Source organism: Blennius ocellaris, assembly GCF_963422515.1.
Source record: "Blennius ocellaris genome assembly, chromosome: 15".
Classification (NCBI taxonomy): domain Eukaryota; kingdom Metazoa; phylum Chordata; class Actinopteri; order Blenniiformes; family Blenniidae; genus Blennius; species Blennius ocellaris.
Window position 1 is genome coordinate 2798689 of NC_137664.1, and position 21637 is coordinate 2820325.

The 21637-nt window shown below is 45.5% G+C and overlaps 4 protein-coding genes across 4 annotated transcripts in view; 2 read left to right on the plus strand and 2 right to left on the minus strand.

Moving 5' to 3' along the window:
• Positions 1-614: 614 nt before the first annotated feature.
• On the minus strand, positions 615-10290 carry lrrc8aa (leucine rich repeat containing 8 VRAC subunit Aa). The gene is made up of 3 exons (XM_080510680.1): positions 10165-10290; positions 2526-4650; positions 615-897 (listed from the first exon to the last, which is right to left on the minus strand). Exons 2-3 carry the CDS (start codon positions 4638-4640, stop codon positions 622-624), a joined length of 2391 nt encoding a protein of 796 aa, XP_080366806.1. The 5' UTR covers positions 4641-4650; positions 10165-10290; the 3' UTR covers positions 615-621.
• Positions 10291-12601: 2311 nt separating this feature from the next.
• dnlz (DNL-type zinc finger) lies at positions 12602-13976 on the plus strand (the record flags this gene model as incomplete). Its single annotated transcript, XM_080510562.1, has 3 exons — positions 12602-12907; positions 13437-13576; positions 13677-13976. 3 exons carry the CDS (start codon positions 12602-12604, stop codon positions 13828-13830), a joined length of 600 nt encoding a protein of 199 aa, XP_080366688.1. The 3' UTR covers positions 13831-13976.
• Positions 13977-14619: 643 nt separating this feature from the next.
• Positions 14620-18387, plus strand: uck1 (uridine-cytidine kinase 1). Its single transcript, XM_080510560.1, has 7 exons — positions 14620-14771; positions 15141-15300; positions 15886-15982; positions 16085-16227; positions 16315-16409; positions 16961-17009; positions 17109-18387. Exons 1-7 carry the CDS (start codon positions 14682-14684, stop codon positions 17315-17317), a joined length of 843 nt encoding a protein of 280 aa, XP_080366686.1. The 5' UTR covers positions 14620-14681; the 3' UTR covers positions 17318-18387.
• A 140-nt stretch (positions 18388-18527) lies between these two features.
• Positions 18528-21637, minus strand: part of rapgef1b (Rap guanine nucleotide exchange factor (GEF) 1b) — a 39393-nt gene continuing 36283 nt past the window's right edge. The window contains 6 exon segments of the mRNA XM_080509878.1: positions 18528-19774; positions 19968-20096; positions 20975-20993; positions 20996-21071; positions 21175-21276; positions 21370-21448. Coding sequence (XP_080366004.1) covers positions 19624-19774; positions 19968-20096; positions 20975-20993; positions 20996-21071; positions 21175-21276; positions 21370-21448 — 556 coding nt within the window. The 3' untranslated portion in view covers positions 18528-19623.

Sequence of the window (21637 nt, forward strand, 5' to 3'; positions counted from 1 at the left end):
AGTCTCAAGGCCAGAGGAAGGCAGATAGATGCAGCTCCCAGCGGGATTATTTTGTGCGATTTAACCGACGATCAGGAACGATCATGCAAAGTTTTTTTTTTTTTTGTGTGGGGGGGGGGGAAATCAACGTCGCTTTTACACTTGGGCCTCGTCCATATGATCTTTTTTTTTTTTTTTCCTTCGGCGTTCTCATTAAAAACAAACAAACAAAAAATTAAAAACATTCCATCCACCCGTCACTATGAACGTGACGCTTTAAAAGGCATGTAATACACATTCCAGGCCTTTAGGGGGCGCTGTGACTCACCAAAGTGCAGAAGACGACAAATTTAGATTCCTGCTCATAGACTTTTACATAACTCTAAGTTGTATAGGTCTATGCTCCTCCTCCTCCTCCTCCTCCTCCTCCTCCGGCTAGCGTCAGTAGCGTCAGCAGCTTCTGCAGCGCCACCTGGAGCATGAGTCCGCCATTGTTGGGGGGGGGGGGGATTATGTGTTTTTCTCCACAGATGATTGTCTTTTAGTATTTCCCCACTCGAGGACCCGTGTTTAAAATTTTGAATCAAAAATAAAAAGTTTACCCCCCCGGCTTGTCGTTTTCTTTTCCGCGTGGCGTGGCCCTCAGGCCTGCTCCTTGTCGGCCCGCCACAGCTGCTCCTTGACGTCCGGCGGCAGCGTGTTGAACAGGTCCTCCTCCACCACCAGGCCGCCCCGCTTCAGCAGGCGGCACTCGCCCAGCTCCACGGGGAGGCACTCCAGGCGGTTGCCCCGCAGCTCCAGCTGCGTCAGGCCGGTGAGCTCGCCGAAGCGCGACGGCAGCGTCTGCAGGCAGTTGTTGCCCAGGTTGAGGGTGCGGAGCTTCCTGCACTGGAACAACTCCGGAGGCAGGGTCTCGATCTGAAGAAAACAAAACAAAAAAAAAAAAACAAGGTATAAACCTCAGCTGCAAGCTTAAAACACACTCAACCCCCCACTCTATTAATTAAAATAAACATGCTGGCTCAAACAATAGCTGACCTTTGACCTCTCCCGATAGCGTACCCACTTTGCAAAGATGATTCATACGGATGTTTTACAAGGAAAATAATTTTAAAAAAGTGCCCGTTTAATGGGAGTTTTATGTGGCGAAGCACAAACCTGCTGGAAGCCATTTTCAGAGTGTAACATAACAGGCAAACGCCGTAAAACAGCAGTGATCGTTACTTAAAAACAAGCATGTTTCCGACTCCAGTCCTCCAAATCTTTCATCAAAACAAAAAACAAATTACTTGCTGAATATATATATACATATATATATATATAGGGAGAGAGAGAGAGGGGGGAAAATGTCACACTCAATGTTATTGTTTATTGTAATGACCATGTGTGGAACACATTTCCTCAACAAAATGCATCAGTTGCGGCGTCTCGGGATAATCTGCAGGAGCATTCCTCCCCGATACAAGGAGCAAAAAGTACATGATATAATCCCCGTGACGTCGCGCATAATTAGATTTGACAGCCGGCCTTAAAGAAAATGAGACACCGGCCGTCCGGGGAGTGATCCACTCTCACATAGGAGGCGTTTTATACAACATGTTTTGCAGATATCTGCACAGCGATTTCAGTTGGACGACATGAAAGAACTTAAAAGAACGTCCCTGAAGTTCATACTTGATTTTCTTCACTTGCAGATTTAAAAAAAGATGTTTTAAACTTTATTGTTGAGCCTGAACGCAGCTGCTGACAGCGACTTAACAACAGCTACGCCCAAGACAATTTATCCGCCCAACGACTGAAACGTTTTCAAAAACGCACCGTTTCACCACCTGCTGCGTGACTTCCAGGTTTCTCCGTCGCCAGCTGCACCTAATCTGCCTGGCAACACACACTGGCCCTTTATTAACACGTTTCACTACTTCTGGTAGCATTGCAGATTAGCATCGCGAGCAAGCGCGCTAGCCAATCAGCATGTGAATGCGAGTTGGCGTCGCTATTTTGGCATCGCGAGCCACCGCGCTAGACAGTTAGCGCAACTTCGTCCTCGCGAGCTCGCCAGTAAGCATGCGACAGCGAAATAGCATCGCTATGGTAACGGTAGCATCAACTAGCGCTGCTCGCTTTAGGAGCTCGGCAGCCGGAGGCAGGCACGCAAAACTTCCTCTGGAAGTTTGTAGTTTAACCGAAGTTTATTGTGCAGAAGAACCATTTACTACTCCCTCTGCGTTTCAGAAATGGGTACACCCTCCCCATTTTCAAAAAGTACCACCTTGAAATCTCTCTCTCTCTCAAAAAAAAAAAAAAAAAAATCAAGTGTCTTTTCGGTGCCTGAGCGACGTCCTCGCGTAAACGGGCCCCGAAACTCAACGGAAGTTTTCTGTTTTCATTTTAAAAAAGCGTGTAAACAGGGTCTAACACAACAGCCACAGGAGGCCAAACGCATGTGCACAAAGGACGTCTCCGGGAAAAAAAATAAATAAAAAAATCGCCTGAAGATGAAAAGCACGCGCCCGCAGCGCGAGTTCTCGCCGATTGCGCCGTCTTACCCGGTTGGCCGTCACGGCGAAGTACTGCAGGTTCTGGAGGAAGCCCACGTCGGCGTGGATGCTGGTCAGGTTGTTGTGGCTCAGGTCTAAGAAGCGCAGCTTGCGGCAGAAGAAGAGCTGGCTGGGGATCTTCTCGATCTTGTTGCGGTTCAGATAGAGCCGCTCCAGGTTGGTGAGCGTCCCGATCTGAATGGGGATGTAGGCGATCTGGTTGTACCACAGCTTCAGGCACACGAGGCGGTGCAGGTGCTGGAAGCTGATGATCTCCTCGATGGTCTTCAGGTTGTTGTCCTTCAGGTCGATCTCCTGCAGGTTGTGCAGGCTGAAGATGGAGTGCGGGATGCGCTCCAGGTCGCAGCGGACCAGCTCCAGCTCCGTCAGGTTGACCATCTTCTTCAGGCTGTTGAGCACCATGAGCTTGGTGCCCTCGTTGTTGATGGAGAGCTTCTGGAGGTGCACGCCCACGTCCGTCACCACCTGCGGCAGCTTGGTCAGGTTGCTTTTCAGACGCAGCACCTTGAGGCTCTTCAGCTCTCGGAGCCCGTCGATGACGATGTAGCGGTTGTTCTCGGCGCTCAGGTTCCCGGTCAGGTGCAGCTCGCCGAGGTTCTTGAGGCTGTAGATCCAGAGCGGGATCTCCTTGATGTCCGTGAACTTGATATGGAGAGACTTTAGGTTTTCCCTCAGGAACGCCAAGGCCGGAGCTTCGATTTTGGCCGGGGTGTGATAGAGCCACATCTCCCGCAGGCTGGACAGCTGGGCGATGATGGGCGGGATCGTCACGTCCGGGATGAGCTCCAGCTTGAGCACCTCCAGCTCCACCAGGTCGAACACCGTGTCCGGGATCCCGCTCAGCATGAACAGATGCAGCTCCAGCTTCTCCTGGGAGTTCTTGGTGATCCGCTGCCTCAGCTTCTCCAGCGTCCACTCGTTGTTGAGGTTCAGCTGCCTCAGCTTGTTTTCGCTCACCTCCGACAGGAACACGGCGAAGCGCTTGGAGTAGAGCGGGTCGTACTGGTCGATCATGTGCAGCATGAAGGCGAAGTCGTTCTTCAGGTCGGGGATGTCGCTGTAGCTGCTCTCTTCGCGGATCGATTCGAAGGAGTAGCGCTTGAGGGAGCGGCTGAGCATCCAGCAGAGAGTGTACATGCAGATTATCCCGTAGACCACCACCAGGCTGATGTAGAAGCAGGCCAGGATCTTGAAGAGGGTCGCCAGCGGGTGGGCGCAGTGGTACATGTTGTACCCCGTCAGCTTCTCGATGTTCACGGCGCACACCACGCTGAATCGGATGTACCTCACGTAATAGGCCGTGTAGCTGATGATCAGGATGAACTTGATGACCTTGATGATGGTCTGCCGTATGTAGAGGCGATACACGATGTCGCCCTCCTCCACGTGAATCCGGAACTTCTTCACCTTCTCAAAAAGCGCCTTGGCCTGCTCCCCTTCCTTCTTGTCCAGCACTCCCGTCTCGGAGCGGTCCACGATGCCCTGCTCGATCCTGGACTTGGTCCGCTGGAGCATGGGCACGCTGGCCTCCACGTCCTCGCTCACGCTGGACGCCTTCTTGTCCATCGAGCCGTTCATTTTGCCCACGGGCTTGGGGTCGCTCTCCTCCACCACGGTCTCCGACAGCGCCCGGGTCGTCCACGGCGAGTCGAAGCACTTGAGGAGGATGGAGACGAAGTGCTCCAGCTTGGAGCTGGTGCGCGGAAACTTGAACCAGAAGTTGCTGCAGGCCAGGAAGATGAGGGTGTGGAGGAGCACCAGGTAGGGGAAGTACTTGGCGAACCAGTGGAGCTTGTTCTCGTAGCACACCGCGTCCACGTAGTTGTACTGGTGGCGGTCGAGGTCGTACCGGATGCCCTTGGGCACCGGCGCGAAGGGCACGGTCAGGTTGGCGGCGGGCATGGGCTCGCACGACATGTTGACGACCCACTTGCACGGCAGGCAGATCATCTTGTCCTGCGTGACCTGCAGCGTCCCGCCGAACACGGCGATCATCAGCATGACGACGGAGATGTAGTCCGTGAAAACGTCCCACCAGGGCTTCAGGATGCGGTACGCCGGCTGAGTGTCGGCGAAATACCGGAGCTCTGTGATGGGAATCATGATGGTTTATCTGAAAGAGAGAAAAAAAGAAAGAAGAACTAATGAGACGTACTGTAACAACAAGTTAAAAGTGAAAATACGTCATTGTGCTTTCGCTTCAGAAAACTTGATTTTTGTCCGTTAACGTGGAAACCGTGTTTTTACGTCGGGCCACTAGAGGGCGCTGTTTTTTTTTTTTTTTTTTTTTTATGAAATCAAACACAGAGAATACGCTTATAAACATGTTGGGATGTCATTACGGTGACAAGAACTACTTTCATGCGCAGTTGCAGTTTTTCCAAAAAGCTAGTATTCTTTTTTTTTCTCCCCCTCGTTTCCATGGAGACGGACTGTTTTTAAATTGTGTCTCTTTTGGGAACCACTTTCAAAAAGCTTTGGTGGCTCGGAGCACAAATCCCCAAAAAGCACTGTGAAAACAGGGCCTGAATTAAAATCACTTCACAGCACAATCTGCTTGATGTTTAAAAAAAAAAATAAAAAAAAAATAAAAAAGTCAGACAATATGACAAAACAAAACACTGACCCTCTCAGCATATTAACACACTGCTGCACAAAAGCAAGCACAATCATCAGATTACTTTTCGCCCAATCAGCAAATTTAAAAAAAATTTTTGGGGGGGAGAGGTTACAGAATTAGAAGCACGAGAACTGCCGCGGTCGTTGCATCTGCGGTGTGAAAGTGCTGAGCGTCGGGGAAATCGCAGACGTTCTGCATGTGCCGACACAGCCTGCAAGGCGAGCCGCATCTGAAGAAGAGGTCTGCGACGGTATAATAAGCGTGCGCGTCCGTACAAGTTGGGTTTTCTTGAAGCTGCAGTTCAAAATCCAACTTCAGAATCTGGAGAAGGATAAAAAAAAAAAAAAAAAACGGGACGCGTTCGTTCACTAAAATCAAGAGAAACTAACTTATTACAGGCTTAAAAAAAAAAAAAAAAATGGAAGTGAAAGAAAACTAAAAAAAAAAAAAAAAAAAAACTGTCACACTGCAGGAAGTACAGCAGCGTGATCAGCTTGTCTGGGAGTCATTTTAAATGGCGTACGCGTCCACCCCATATTACATCTCTTATCTGCATCCATCCTGTATATCTTGGTTTTTTTTTTTTTTTCTGATAATCTTTCAACACGGTCTAATTAAATATGAAACTTGAGGATTGGAGCGAAGCAGCTGTGTCGCGCATCATGTACGTTTGACGTCATAATGACTTTAACTACGAGTTGAAGGAGAGGTTATGAACAGCTGAAGGTTGCATGTGACCCACAGGGCATAGGATAGTCCATGTCTGCAGTCCAAACTTATATATTCATTTAAATTCAACTTTGTGGCACAGTTGTAAAAGTTTGGATGAGTTGATAGAAGTAGATGGGGGGGGGGGGGGGGGGGGGGGGAAGGCAAATCCTGTAAGTCTCTGTCTGCCGGACCTCGTGGCAGGAGGAAAGAAAGGAAGAAAGGATGGCTGGCAGAAGTGAAGTGTCCACACACACACACAGAAAAAAAAAGAACGCATTGTTTGATCCAGTGCAAACCAGACTGGCAGGCTGTGAGCCGCTCCTCTGTCGGGCTTTAGTCCGGCTCAGAAGTGACGGCAGCCAAAAGGAATCCGACGGTGATCATTCACGGGAACTTACAGGACAACGTGCTATAAAAGCTGCATCTCAACAACAATCCAAGTGACATGTAGAATTAATATACTAAAAAGGTTTTTCTTTGATTTCCTACAGCTCCCGTCAAGAGTAAAGGAAAATGTGAACAAGCGTTATGAAGTCCAGTAAAAAAAAAAAAAAAATAAAATTTTAAATGGCTGAAAAATGATGTAGTTACCATGCCAGGCCACAAGTTGGTGCTGTTGGTTGTTTTCGGTTGTGAGACCACATGCAAAGCTGGGTAGCTATTAAAGTTGATTCAACTAAAAAAAAACAACAAAAAAACAAAAAACAAATTGAAGTTGTTTCTATGGTGCTAAATCCAGAAAAAAAGTTTTACTCATTTGAAAAAAAATTTTTTTTATAAAAATTAATTAATAAAAAAAAAGAGAAAACAAGATTGAAAAGTTTTTATTTGAAATTGGATGTTCAAGGTTGGATATAACTAAAAACAATTTCACTTCTGGAACTTTTTTTGATTAAACCATTTTTATTTTTTTTACTCTTTCATATCTTTTTTTTTTTTTTTTTTAATTTGAGGTGTTTTCTTTAAGTCGCAGGCTTAATGTTTTCAGGTTAAGATTGTATTTTTTTTTTTTTTTATTCAAAACCTGTTTTCAAACTTTCCCTTTCAGATCACATTTTTTCAGGTTAAAACTTTGTGGAAACTGGAAACACAATTTCTTCACTATTGGTGTTAAACTTCAAAATCTGGAAGACTTTACATTTTTTACACATTAATAATTGCTACGAATCGTCCAAAACAGCCTGTAAAAGTGACCCTTAGTCCTCAACTTAACTTCATTTACTGCTATCAGGTAAATACAGCGCGTAGAGAGTATCGAGTCATATCTTTCAAAGTACCCACTGGGTACACGAGGTACAGACCAGTACACATTTAGAGACTTCTAACCGAGGCGTGTCGGTTCATTCAGACTAGATAATCCACCATCACGTGACTTGGACAGATAAAAGGTCAACTACGTAGACGACGCAACGCCAAAGTGCTTTTAAAGAAAGCTGAAGGACAATAAAACGTTGACAATCAAATATCAGCCAGAGAAATGAGTCCAAGAGAACATCCGGCAGTCGGCTCACGTTATCCCGGCACAGGAAAATCTAAAACAGTCGCCCTGAGAAGCAGCTTATCTCATCCCAAGAAATCACAGCGTCTATCTTCTCACAACGGCCTCCCACACATCTTCAAACAGGAAGTGAAAAGTCCCGCCTCGCCGCCGCGAGTCCAGAGCTAAATGGAATAAATCTACATCTGTTGGCACGATGTTTTGTTTTTTGGCATTTTCATTTCAGAAAAGCATTTTTTGGGGGGGAAACGTCGTACGTTTCCACGGAAACGACGGACGCTGTCATTTGCCTTGACGATGAAGAACAATACGGCGAGAAACTCTATACTATTACAACCAGCAAGTCATGACACCCTGGAGGCCGCCACTGTTCTTGTTGTCCGGCTTCTCGCGTGAGACGAGCTATTTACCATTTAGCCGTTTCCACGGAGACGGAGCGTTTTCCAGAAAGTTGCGAGCCGTTTCATAATAGTTCCGTTCCAGTCAATTTTACATTAGTTTACAGTCAGTTTACCTTAAGTAAACTTAAAACTAGGGCTTAAAACGTTTTTTTTTTTAAAAATGAACAAAAAATTTTAATGAGAAATTTGAGTTTGGATTCCATTTTTCTCTCTCTCAGTGTACTTAAGAACGACTGCAGATATTTATTAACAGTGCAACTTAATCACCGTGATTGTCCTCAAGAGTTAAAATGCATTGAAACAATCGCAAAACAAAGTAAATGAGGCACTGTTATTTAATAAATTCAGGCTTTAACTGGGTTTAAAACTGCAACAGCAACTGCAAGGAATTGTAGAACGGAACGCAAAAATAAAATGTTGAAAAAAACTGGGGGGGGGGGGTATAAATCTGGAATTTGCAAATTAAAAATAGTTTAAAATTCGATTAAATCCATAATTTTTTTCAGCCCAGCCCGGCACAAAACGCAGAGAAAGTTTTCCGTCGTCATGGAAACGGGGCCAAAGTTGCAGCGTTCACATGTTGGAACTTGTATGCAACATACGACGTCGATACCGGCAGAGAATGTGAAAGAGAAAAAAAAAACTTTTTTTTTTTTTTTTTTTTTTTTAAGAATTCACACATCAATCAACATAAACCAAAGAAATGTTTACGCACGTCCCGGAGCTCGTTTGACCTGAAGCGAGGGAGAACACGCCCGGGAGCAGCGCTCAAAGTCCAAACCACTGAGAACCAATCAACACGCTCAATGGAGAACCTGTGAAAACGTGGACTGAACTATTCCTCCCGTTCCAACCCCGGAAAACCAATTTGACCTGAATAATTAAATATTGATCTGTTTTTTTTTTTTTTTTTCTTAAACGTGTTCTTCATGACTTCTTGGTAAATCCATTAAGTCAAATCATTATGAATGAATACAAAAGGAAATATGAATATTATTAGTTTTTGCTCGAGTCAGAGGAAAACACAGTTTGCTTAAATATTTATACTCAATTACAAAATTGCTCACGTTAGGGGAAATAAAATGGCGCGTTTAAGTACAAATTCAGCATCGGACACGTGTGATTAGATGGACGACGTTTCCTCCACAGTGTCAGGACTCGGCGCTTTTATTTTGACAGTCAACCCGCGATGATCCAACTTTGTCCGCCCTTGTTTAATGATTCAGAGTTAGAAAGAAAAAAAACAAAACAAAACAACCTTATTTATTACCGATTAGGTTTATAGCGAATTGTTCTCTGCATGTATATGTGTGTGGTTTAATTACGAAAACAACCAACAGCGCCAACTCGTGGCCTGGCATGCCCACTACATCGTTGAGTGTTTCAGTTTGAACGGACATCGTTCGCTTAAACGTCACCGCGTAAAGAGGAAACCTTTCTGGAATGAAAACACAAAACTGGAATGGATTTTCACTTGAAAAGACGCAATGTGAACTGGGCCTAAATCTTTAAATGTTAAACCTGCCGTTTTTATTTTAACACGACGTACATTGGGTGTCCTGGTAAATAAGACGTATTATTATGATCCTCAGATTTCAATCTCAATGTGGCTGAACAATTGTACAAGAGATATATTTGATAAACTGACTAATATCATAGGGTGAAGAGAAAATGTTCAATAAGAGGTTTATAAAATTTGATGATATGGCATTAAAAAAAATATTCGGCTATTTAAAAAAAAAAAAAGCAAGCGCTTTTGGATGTGCTTTTCATTAAAAAAAATACTTTTGCAATGTTTTATCAATTCATGTTTTGTTTATGGAGAAAATCAATAAACATTCAAGTTAAAAAAACAACAAAATTCAGAAATCAGAAATTGGTATCACAAGTAAGTTAAGTTAATGCAACTATTGTAATATTAGTAGTTTTTCCTCTTTCAGAAAAAAAAAACTAATGTTAACTTTGTTATTAAAAAAGTTAACAGGTTTTTATCCATGACAGCTAAAAATGCGATAAATCCAAGATTAAAAAAAAAACCACTTGATAATACGTTTATGATCATAAGAACCACGAATTAACCCAGATGGCGTGAAATCTCACTTTTTATAAAAAATTTTTTTAGCAGAAATATTGTTGATATCAAAATATTTGAACAATTACGGGCCTTCGAATAAACAAACACCCCGAGATTAAACATCACTACGGCCGCTGATTTTAAACGCGGATTAAAGAGCGTGTCAGTGATGCAGTCGGATAAAATTACATGCAACCGAACCCGGACTGCGACCTTTCGCTCTGCGGGGCCGCGCCGCGTCCCTCCCCGCGGCGCGCTTCGCTCTCTGCGGCGTGAAGCGGCCGCGGCGAGCCCCCGGAGCTCCGACCGCCCGGAGGACCCACCTGTTTTGTCCGAGCTGCCGTCTCTCGCCTCCCCCGCACACGGGGGACACATTTCTCTGGGGCCGGGTGTCTCCGGGCAGGGAGGAGGAGGAGGAGGAGGAGGAGGAGAGGGGCTTCAGGCGGGAGGGCGGGCGGGAGGGAGGGAGGGGGACGCCGGGCCGGAGAGTCGCTCGTCTCGCGCTGCGCCCCGGAGGAGGAACAACAACACGGCGCGGGGACGCCAGCCGCCGAGGAAGGTCCGTCAGCGCGCGCACGGGGAGCACACGGACGCGGCGGCGCGCAAAAGGGCGGAAGTGGTTCACCGAGGCGCCGTCAGAATAAAACAAAAGAAAAAAATTGTAAATAAAATTATTATAATTTTTTTAAATCACAAAGTGGTCCAATATTATACATTTCTCCAACTATTTCGCAGAAGTTTCATGTGTCACATCTGCCATCTTTCAAACCGGCTCCCAATCAGTGAAACTTTTCTTTGACCTTTGAATTCGACTGCCGCTTTAAGTAGGTAAGTACATTTTATTTGAATAACCATTCACAGATAAGGATCACGAAATCACTTTACACCATTGAGAGCAAAAAAAAGACAAAAGCAGAAATAATGTCAATTAAAAATATGTTGGCGTGGGTATATTCTTTCTAAGTTCTTATTGCCTTCAAGTTTTAAATATTTTAAAGGTCAAGATAAGGTTTATATTATTCTTATCTGTTGATCTCTGTGCAACAACATGGGTTCCCCCATGACTGATATATAAACTCTTATCTTCTAAAGTGTGGGGTTCCTCAAGGCTCCATCCTTGGGCCTCTTTTATTCAACATCTACATGGTCCTCCTGGCTCATGTCATGGACCATTATAACATTTCCCATTATAATAATGCAGATGACACACAGCCGTCGGTGCCAGTGAATGACCTTATACCTGCTGAGTGAGTGCGTCAGAAATATCTACAAATTAATCCAGAAAAAATAAAGAGGTTAATTGTTTTAGTCCCTGAAGAGAACAGATTAAAGGTCAGTACTCCTTGACTCCATGTCAGTCAAAACAACAAATTCATTATATACCTTATCTAACCAAATCTTAAGATTTGGTTCTTTATTGCCTGTTCCAATGCATTTCCTTTATTCCCTTGTAAAGCACTGGGTGTCAAGTAGTCTGAATGGTGCTGTACTAATTATTTTGCCGCGTCTTCTCTAAACCAAGTTAGGAATACTCGTTACTGAACCAAGTTCGGATGAACATAATGCATTTATAACACACACCACTTCACCTGTTCCCCTGTGTACACCCGCACGATTTCAGACGCACGGCAGGCCGGCTGTGTGCAGCAGTTTGGGAAAGCTTGTCTCAATTCATTTGTCGACGCCGACTGGCTCAGGCTTGTAGCGTCAGCTTTACTCAATATTGCAGAGATTGGACACATTCATTATCAAGCATCGTGGCAAACCTGCTTAACTTCATTTAACTCCCGAACAGATGCATCGCGGCTGAAATTAAACTTTTACACAGGATTGTTCCTGCTGAATAAATAACGCCGTTCTAAATTGAAGTTTCATGAATAAGAAATGGTGTTTCCTGTAAAAGTGAAACGTTAGAAACAACGCATGGAAATGGCCTTTGAACATGAATACATAGCGTGTTTGTTTTTCCTTTTATGTTTGATCTTATAAAGTAAAATCAACATTTCATCATCCTTATTTACCTCAAGTCGTAACCTTTCATTTTTAACAAAGGAATTCATAAAAGCGTCACGTGAAAAAAGAGGCATGGAGTCAGAGGAGCCTTGTTTCTCTAAAGCAAACTCCTTTCTAAACAAGATTCAGCTTCTTCCATTCAGTTCCGTCACTACGAGATCACTGAGCTGGTGAGTCACTTCAGCTCTACAGGCAGCAGCAACGTCGTTAAAATAATAGATCCCTCTTCCTGTTCCTAATTGTCGTCTCAGGGAATGTAAAGAAATGTATTAAATGTGGAGATTATCCACACCCATGAGCGTTAATAATACAATACATGAAGGCTTTTTTATTGACATCGTACAGTGAACGCAATCACATTTTGTTAATCAAAAGAAAAGACCTGACCCCTCAAAGGAATTTGCCAAGTTATTTGATTTTGCTTCATCCAAAAATGTATAGTCTAGAAATTTGACATGGCAAAGTAAAAACATATTGATCGTGATAGTTTGTTTTGCAGCTTGAAAGCAAATGGAAACTGAATTACTAATGAAATATGATGTGTCATTTTATTAACATGCTTATATGGTGTGTAAATATATATGTATGATGTAATAAAGTGTATGCCCAAAATATATATTTTTTAATTTATTGCGAACAATAAATAGGATTTTATTGTGAAAAAAACAGAACGACGTGTTGACGTCACTTCCGCGTGAACCCTTCACGTAAACAAAACAGAGCGCAACCCTCAAAAACTAACCTGCCATGTCGCTTTTACAAACGTGGCGCGTCCTCGCGTCTTCCTCCGGGGTTCACGGCGCAGCCGGGCCGCTGTTGCGGTCCTTCTACCGCCGGGCAGGAGCGTCTGGACCCGGCTGCACCTCGCCTCTGCGCCCGGGGGGAACCTGCTGCGAGCACCGGAGGAGGCTCCACCAGTTCTCGCCTCCTCGGACACGCGGAGCCGCTCTCTGCCCTGGCGGAGGATTTAAAACCTCCACCGGCATCCGGAGAAGGAGTGACGCTGTTGGAAAGATCGAGTCGACTCATTATCAGCTCGTTTACACGTGCAAGGTGACACGTGCGCTTCTTGTCTTCAGCGTTGCACTGGTGCTCACTTCCGGGTCACGAGACAGCACAGATAATCGTTCATGTTCCCTCCGAGAGCCCACAGATTCGTTTAAAAACAAAAAAAACAATTTGTTATTTTGCACCTTAAACCCCCAAAAAAATTACTAGACTATAAAGAAATATTGTGCTTGTTATTTTTCTTGTGTTGATTAAACACCAGCTAGTTGCCAATTTGCGCATTTATCTGATTTTTTTGTTTTTTTGCATGTTAAGTTCTTCAACTTAACATGCACTGTACATCAAAAACTACCTGAAAGATGGCACCTAATTTTAAATATGTACGAAATACATTGTCATGCTTAAGAGTCCAAAGCTGGTCTCGAGTGCAACAACATTAGTAATATCTCACAAAGTATAAGCAGTTTTTGTTCTTGAAAGGGTGAAGTATGTGTGATTTTTTTTTTTTTTTTTGGAGTCCTAAAGTCTAAAATGTATTTATCGACTCTCTTATCTCTTTTGTTGTCGTCTGCAGGTCTGCTCCACGAGGTCCACGCAGAAGATCTCCAAGCTGGCTTACCACAAAGGCGTCGTGATAGTCACGTGTTCGGGATGCAAGAACCATCACATCATCGCTGATAACCTCTCCTGGTTCTCCGATCTGGAGGGGAAGAGGTGGGTGGCGCTTTGGTTCAAGACAAGGCAAACTCCCACCTCATGCGAAGGAGCTCCAGTCGTCTTGGATTGACTTGTGTTGTGTCGCTTTGTGCTTCAGAAACATCGAGGAAATCCTGGCTGCCAAAGGAGAGACGGTGAGGAGGGTGGAGGGGAGTGACGCCTTGGAGATCGTGTTGGACGAAGCCAGAAAAGATCATTCGCAACACGGAAAAGACAATGAAAAGCCTGACAATGAGTCAGAGAAGCAATAAAGTCTGTAATGTGTTGATACTCTACATGACAAAAAACAAAGGAGGAACCTGCGTGTCGGATCTCTACTGTGAGGTTTATTATCATGGGATGAAACCTGTTCTGATGGAAGAGGTTTATTCTATCAGCATGTCTGCATGTCATGTATTTTAGAGGAAACATATTACAAGAAGTTTCTTTAATTTATCACCTTTCTGTAAATTGTAATATACTTGTATTTATTTTATAATAAACTCTCAGCTTTTTATTTGCTTTTTGTCATCATTCCAACCAATAATGAGTCAACATAGGCTTCTTACATGCCTTCACTTTATCTTTACTCGTGACTTCCCTCTTTGTTTTAACAAGTAAAAAAAAACAACAAAACACTATGTCCAAGGGGAATAATAAAGTAGTATTAGAAAAAAAAGAAACTTGCCGAAAGAAAAGCAAAGGTACTGCAATTCCATTGAAATTGTAGGTGTACTGAATAGCAACTATGCTTTTTAAGAGTAAATTACATGCAATGTTTTGTACTGAATTATGAGAAAATATACAGAATAAAAATATACATTTATTTATATGATAGGAGCATAACAGTAATTCTTAATTGCAGTAATGTGTTTAATGAGTTCCACTTCTAGAAAAGTTTTTTTTTGTAAGGATAGTTCGGTGGAAATTGGAGGAAACAATCTTTTTCGAAAGCCTGATTTGTTTTTACGCGTGACGTCACTTCTGAATCGCGTTGTTTTGACAGCTCTCGTCGTCAAAACACTCTCGCGAGATCACTGCCGCGTCGCTTGTTAGCACCGTTAGCTCAGAGCCGAGCTAACCTCGACCTTTCTGCCGTATTCCTCCTCCGAGTGAGGCCGCCATGGACGGTTCGGGAGCCTCGGGAGAGGCCGAGAGGCCGCGGCATCACCCCTTCTTGATCGGAGTCAGCGGGGGAACGGCCAGCGGGAAGGTCGGGACGTGTTTTTAGCTTCGGCGCGACAAACTAGCATCTTCCGGTAGCTTAGCAATATGCGACAGTGTCAACAACAATAATAATAATAACCAGATATTTAAATTGCCTGCAGCTTTTTAGAAATTAAACGTATTTTACATTAACATTAGATGCATTCCAATTGATCTTTGCGCGTGTACATACGACATATCAAGGCTCAGCTTCTGCATGGAATCAGCTGATCGTTGTTATTAAACATGTTAAACGTTATAAAACATACATTACACGAATTGTGACGCAACAAACTCTCACTGTGTGTTTAAACTTACTCATCGGCAGTCTCGTGGCGCATCCCGGCGTAATAAACGTGACTCGTTTTATTCGCAGTCCACAGTTTGCGCCAAGATCATGGAGCTGCTGGGCCAGCACATGGTGGAGCACCGCCAGAGGAAGGTCGCCATCGTGAGCCAGGACTGCTTCTACAAGGTCCTGACTCCGGAGCAGAAGGCCAAAGCCCTGAAAGGCCAGTACAACTTCGATCATCCGGGTGAGCCCACGACACGACGCTGTGCCTCTGTTCCATTGGGCCACTAAAGGTGGGAAAACCTCTCAAATAGAACCAAGGACCGATTAGTTACTCGGGGACACTTGGATGACTGGCTTATCTGTCATCGGTGCCATCTGGAGACTGTCAAAAGTGAACAAGTCTTCCATGAGGTGGATCTTGTGTTGAAGGAGCGTGGACGAGTAGATCACTGTATCGGCGGAGCAGAGGGACGTTAAATGTCATCGGCTTCGAGTGTCAAGTCCCTTTTAGATGTCTGTATAAACTCGTCGGTACCGAGTGCTGATAAAATCCGGATCGTTCTCGGGTGGATCTGTTAATTCCTTTCGTGTTTGTATGAGGTTCTATCTGCCGTTCAAGTCTTGGATTTGTTTTCAACTTGAGCAGAATCCACCTCAGAATTCTAAGTGGAGACGTAATTACCCTGCTCATAGAAGGCCGTGTAAATTGAGGCGCTAGTTTGACGCTGCAAATAGCACATCCCGGTCAGACGTGGAGCAACATAGTGTTTTGAAAGACCCACGTTCCCACGTTTTTAAGAAAATGGGTCACATGTTTCCGTTTCAGAGGCGTTTGACACAGAGTTCATGTACCAGACCTTAAAGGACATCGTGGAGGGCCGCGCCGTAGAAGTGCCAACGTACGACTTCGTCACCCATTCCAGGTAGAAAACGACACAAAAGAAAAATCCTCCATTCGCCTCCTTCAGCACAGTCCTCTGAAATCACTCCTGTGTGTGCGTGTGTGTATGTGTGTGTGTTTACAGGTTAGAGGACAGGATCACGGTTTACCCAGCGGACGTCGTCCTGTTCGAAGGAATCCTCGTTTTTTACCCGCAGAAAGTGCGCGACATGTTTCACATGAAGCTCTTCGTGGACACGGATTCAGACGTCCGGCTGTCTCGCAGAGGTACCGAAGGTCCCTCTCTCTCTCTCTCTGTGTCTCTCGGCCACCGTCCCGTTCGTAATCCGCCACGTATTTCTGCTCCCCCCGTAGTTCTGCGAGACATGAGCAGAGGGAGAGACCTGGAGCAGATCCTGGGTCAGTACACCACGTTTGTCAAGCCTGCCTTCGAGGAGTTTTGTTTACCTGTAAGTACAACGATCGGTTGTCTGTTTTGTGCTTCTCGTTTTCCACCGTGACCATCAGGCGTTATGGAAAGAGCAGCATTTATACACCCCGTTTACACGTTCTCGTTTCACAAGCTTCACTTTTTGCCGCGCATACACAGCAGAGAAGAATCTGCTCTAAACATTCCACCAGACAGACCACCAAGTTGGATTGTCATTATGGCGACTATCAGAATAAAAGTGCGAGGACGAATATGGACTGAGGGACACGACGGTGGGAAACGTTCTTGTGCAGAACAACCAGTGACGGCCCGGGTGCACACGACCCAGTCCGAGCTTTTCGAGTGTTTTCACAAAGTTACTGAAGCGTCGTGTTGACGGAGCCTTAAAAGTGGACAAAACCTTTTGTCATCTTCATAATTGTTGCATCCAAATTTACTTCTTTTGCACATGCGGGGTCATTTCGGGGGGGGGGATGCAAATTATATCAACACTATAACCTGAAGATTGGCTGCTTGAAGGAGCGGAATTGTTTTTTCTTTCATTAATTTTAAAGTTTTTCTTCTTTCCAGACGAAGAAATACGCCGACGTCATCATTCCGAGAGGAGTCGATAATATGGGTAAGAGCTTTCAACTTTTCCACCCGAGTTCTCGTCACACTTTAGCAATACCTTCAGTTAAAAAACAACTAACGAAATCCCGTTTCCGCCTCCCGCCAGTGGCCATCAACCTCATCGTGCAGCACATCCAGGACATCCTGAACGGCGACCTCTGCAAGTGGCAGCGCGGCGCCGCCAACGGCCAGAGCCGGAGCCTGAAGCGAGCCATCAGCGAGCGGAGCGACCTGCAGAACGGCGCCGCCGCCGCCGCCATGGCTGGCCTCCCCGGGAAGAGGGTCCTGCTGGAGCCCAGCAGTCGGCCCCACTAAGCCCCGCCCACGCGAAAAAACTGTCGAAAGTCTCGAGTCGACCCACACCGACTCGTTGCACAGCGGATGAGAAGGTTCTCATCTTTGAATTTTTTTTTTAAATTTTTTTTTTGAAAGCATCACTCGCCGCGAGCATTCAGTGCCTCGGTGTCGTTTCTACTTTTTAAGCGTCTCTTGGGTCAAGATGGGTCACGTGACACGTTCCTGAGCCGGAAGGTTCTTCGAAGTCGACGCTACAATTTTGATGCACATTTTTTTGTTTTTTTTTTCACACCAGGACCCGACCACTAAAAACGAATGTCGTTCGTTGCTCTGAATGAGATTAATATATTTAAAACTATAGTAATAGCTTATCGTCTCATTGCTTCTCCCCTCCCCCGTTCTCGTTTTCAAAAACCTTTTTTAAATCGTTTGTGTGGCATCGAGGACTTCCTGTATTTAACCAGTCAACGCCTTAAGGTTGTTTTTTTTTTTTTTTAAAGAAAAGATGTGGTATGTGAAACACTTTGAATTCAGAAGTTCATCAAACCGTTTTGTAGATTAGAGAACTAACAAGCAGTCTGTTCCTAAAGACTCACTGCTGCCATCTAGTGTACAAGAGTAGCGTCGCTTATTTGACATAAAGCAGGTCATCAAGGAAATAGTAAAAAAAAAAAAAAGTTTTAAAGGTTTTTTGGGGGATATTTCACTGTATTTTGCAGCAGAAAATAGAATTAAGACTGGTTTATGTTGAGATTCTTGTTTTTTTTTGGTAATAATTGGTTTCTGTGAAAATATAATTATGACATCATTTTAGCAGTGACCTGAACTAGGTCTGTATGTGGCCACTGAACTAAAATGTCTGCTCTAAAGGTTCTGTATTGTAGAGGAGGAGGAGGAGGAAGTCTCCATTTTTATATATATATGTATATATATCTGTCGAGGTTTGGCATGTGAGCAGCACGACTTGTCGACGGATCACCTTCAAGCTTTAAAACGACATCTTGGAACATTAAATATCACTGGATTCAGAAAGTGGCCCTCACTCTTCTCACGGAAGTCAAAAACGGGGGCGTTCCAGTTCACCTCCATTCCCCCCCCCACCCCCTTTGCACAGTGAATAAAAAAAAAAAAAAAAAAAAAAAGCTCTCTTGTGAAGTTTCGAAATCCGGCGCAGTCTTTCCAGTCGCGACAGGAGGCGTGTTTAGAAACAGAGCTGTTTTTTGTTTTATTGGAGTTTTTGAGCGCCACAGTGTGATGTGTTGGTTTTGACCATTAATCTCTCCCACAAACAAAACAAAAAAATTGAAATGATTTACTACAGCACATTTTTTTGAACGACGCAGACACACACACACACACACACACACACATACGGGTCACTGAGGACTTCAGTCACACACACACTCTTTCACACACACACACACACATGACGTGATGGGGAGGACGTTGATTGTGATTGCCCGACGGTTCTCTACACTTGAACACGGCACTCGATGATTCAGTATGACGTACATAGATCACAGCATCTTTAGTAATTTCATCTTTTTTTCTCTGTGTGTGTGTGTGTGTGTATGTTTTTGCTTTGCTTAATTTTTTTGTTTTTTGTTTTTTTAGTGCACATTCGTATGGCACTTGGGAGAAGCTAAGCTCTTCTCATAAGCTTAAACATCCTTTTCGAGAACAAAAGGAGCACTGTATATAATACAATTCATAACCATACATGATTCTTACACAAAAAAAAAAAAAAAAAAAAGAAGTTTCAAAACAAACTCGTAGGTTCCAGTCTGTAAAAGGCCATCATCCTCTCTTCGGCGCGGCGGGCTGCAGAAGGTGACTTTGACGAAATGGCACGTAGATGAGGAAGAGGAAGGAGCGACCCGGGGGCGGGGGGGGAGGAGGGGGGAGGGGCAAACGGACCGTCCAGCCCGATCTGGCTCCGCCCACAACCCGAGCGCAAGGAAAGTTTCCCCGTCGGGTCTCCCTGTGTGGCTTCCTCTGGTTCCAAGCGCCTCGTAATCCCAATAATAATAATAATAATAATAATAATCTCCCGGAGCGGCGGCGGCAGAGGCGGCGCTCTTTTGTAAACCTCGGCGACGCGTCACTTGTTTCCAAGTTTTTTTTGTTCTGGATTCTCCCGTTGAGCTTCAGCGGATCGCTTTTCCGTCCGTCCGTCTCTCTCTCTCTCTCTCTCTCTCTCTCGCTCTCGTCTGTAGTTAAAGTGGAGTTAGTGTCATGAAGCACAGTTGGAGGTCAGAGTCGGGGGAGGGGAGGGTGGGTGGGGGCGGGGGCGGGGGGGGGGGGTGTTGGAGGTGAAGACCCGTCTAGGTCTTCTCCTCGCGGTCCGTCTTGCGGCGGGTGATGTTCCGAGGCTTGATCTTCAGCGACAGCTCCCACAGCGCCTCCTCCGCCAGGTGGTCGCTGAAGTCGTTGAAGAAGCAGACGATGTCCTCGTTGCGCTTCAGCTCGTAGTGCCTGGACGGCCGGACGGCGTTCGAAAACAAACAAACAAACAAAACGAGATTGAGACATCTTAATGAGGAGGGGGAAAAAAAGTGGGAGCACAAACAGACAATTTGTCGGCGTGACGGATGAGGTGGAAACGCCGGGGCGTCTCATTTAGAAATGGATGGATGGATGGCGGGAGGGGGAGGGGGGAGGGGCTTACACTTGCTGGAACCGCCGCATGCTGTCCAGGATGTTGAACTGCTGCCAGCGTTTGGAGAAGTTGACCTTCCCTTCAATGAGGTCGGGGTTCCCCAGGTGGACGAAGGTCAAGTCCTGGAGGATGAGACCCCTGTGAGGAGGAAGAGGAGGGAGGGAGGAGGAAGAGGAGGGAGGAAGAGGGAGGAGGAGGAGGAGGGAGGGGGAGGTAGGAGGAGGAGGAAGAGGTAGGAGGAGGAGGAGAAAGAGGAGGAAGGAGGAGGAAGAGGAAGAGGTAGGAGGAGGAGGAGGAAGAGGAGGAAGAGGGAGGAGGGAGGGAGAGGAAGGAGGAGGAGGAAGAGGTAGGAGGAGGAGGAGGAGGAAGAGGAAGAGGAGGAGGTGGAGGAAGAGGACGAGGAGGAGGAAGAGGAAGAGTAGGAATAGGAGGAAGGAGGAGGAGGAGGAGGAAGAGTAGGAATAGGAGGAAGGAGGAGGAGGAAGAGGAAGGAGGAAGAGGAGGAAGGAGGAAGAGGAAGAGGAAGAGTAGGAATAGGAGGAAGGAGGAGGAGGAAGAGTAGGAATAGGAGGAAGGAGGAGGAGGAAGAGGAAGGAGGAAGAGGAAGGAGGAAGAGGAGGAGGAGGAAGAGGAGGAGGAAGGAGACATTCAGATTAATTTCAAGGATGAAAACAGCTCGTAGAAACAAACAGTCCAATACGGACGTTTGACAAAGAGGCGACATGATTTCAACAAATAAATTCAATCCTGTGCTTCTCGAACACAAAATACATAAATAAATAAATAAACAACAGAGCCGTGTGGAGGTTATTATTGGTGAAAAAGGTTTGAGCACTTGTACAAGTGGAATTAATGGCCCTGCATTTTCCCCTCAGAATTTAATTTAAATATTAGGAACTTAAAAACAAGTAAAAGTCAAGGTTTTTTTTGGGGGGGGGGATTTTTTGAGTTTCTCGCTATTGGTTTAAAGTTAAAAATGTCCTTTATTGGGTACGATCCGAGCGCGTTGAACTCACAGGTAGGGGATGCAGGGGGCTCCACCTCGGCCAGCGCCGCTCTGTACGCCCTGAAGGACGAGGAGCTGTCGATCAGGGTGCAGTATTCCTCCAGGCCCTGGGGCGGGGGGGGAGGGGGAGGGGAGGAAATAAATCAATAAAAGAGAGACGATAAAAGACGGCGGGAGGAAAGACGCGACGCGACGCGACGACCCTCAGACCTCCGACGTCTGCTTCTGCCACTCCAGCCTCCTGATGGGCGCCGAGTCCAGCGCCGACAGTATGGCCAAGTACGAGTTGAAGTTATTCAACTTCCTCAAGTGCTGCGGAAGAGAAGAAGCGCGACGGAAGGTTCAGTGTCGTTATTATAAACAAAAGTGTGTGTGTGGTTTTTTTTTTCCTCTCCATCAACCCACCTTCATGATCTTGATGAACTTGAGAAGCAGCTTCTCCCGGTCTTGAGCTTTCTCCTGCTGGATGATGAGAGAGCGCACCCTGCAGGAGCAGCAACACCGCCGCGTCAACACCGCTTCTCCACACCGCTACTCAACACCGCTACTCAACACCGCTTCTCCACACCGCTACTCAACACCGCTTCTCCACACCGCTACTCAACACCGCTTCTCCACACCGCTACTCCACACCGCTACTCCACACCGCTACTCAACACCGCTTCTCCACACC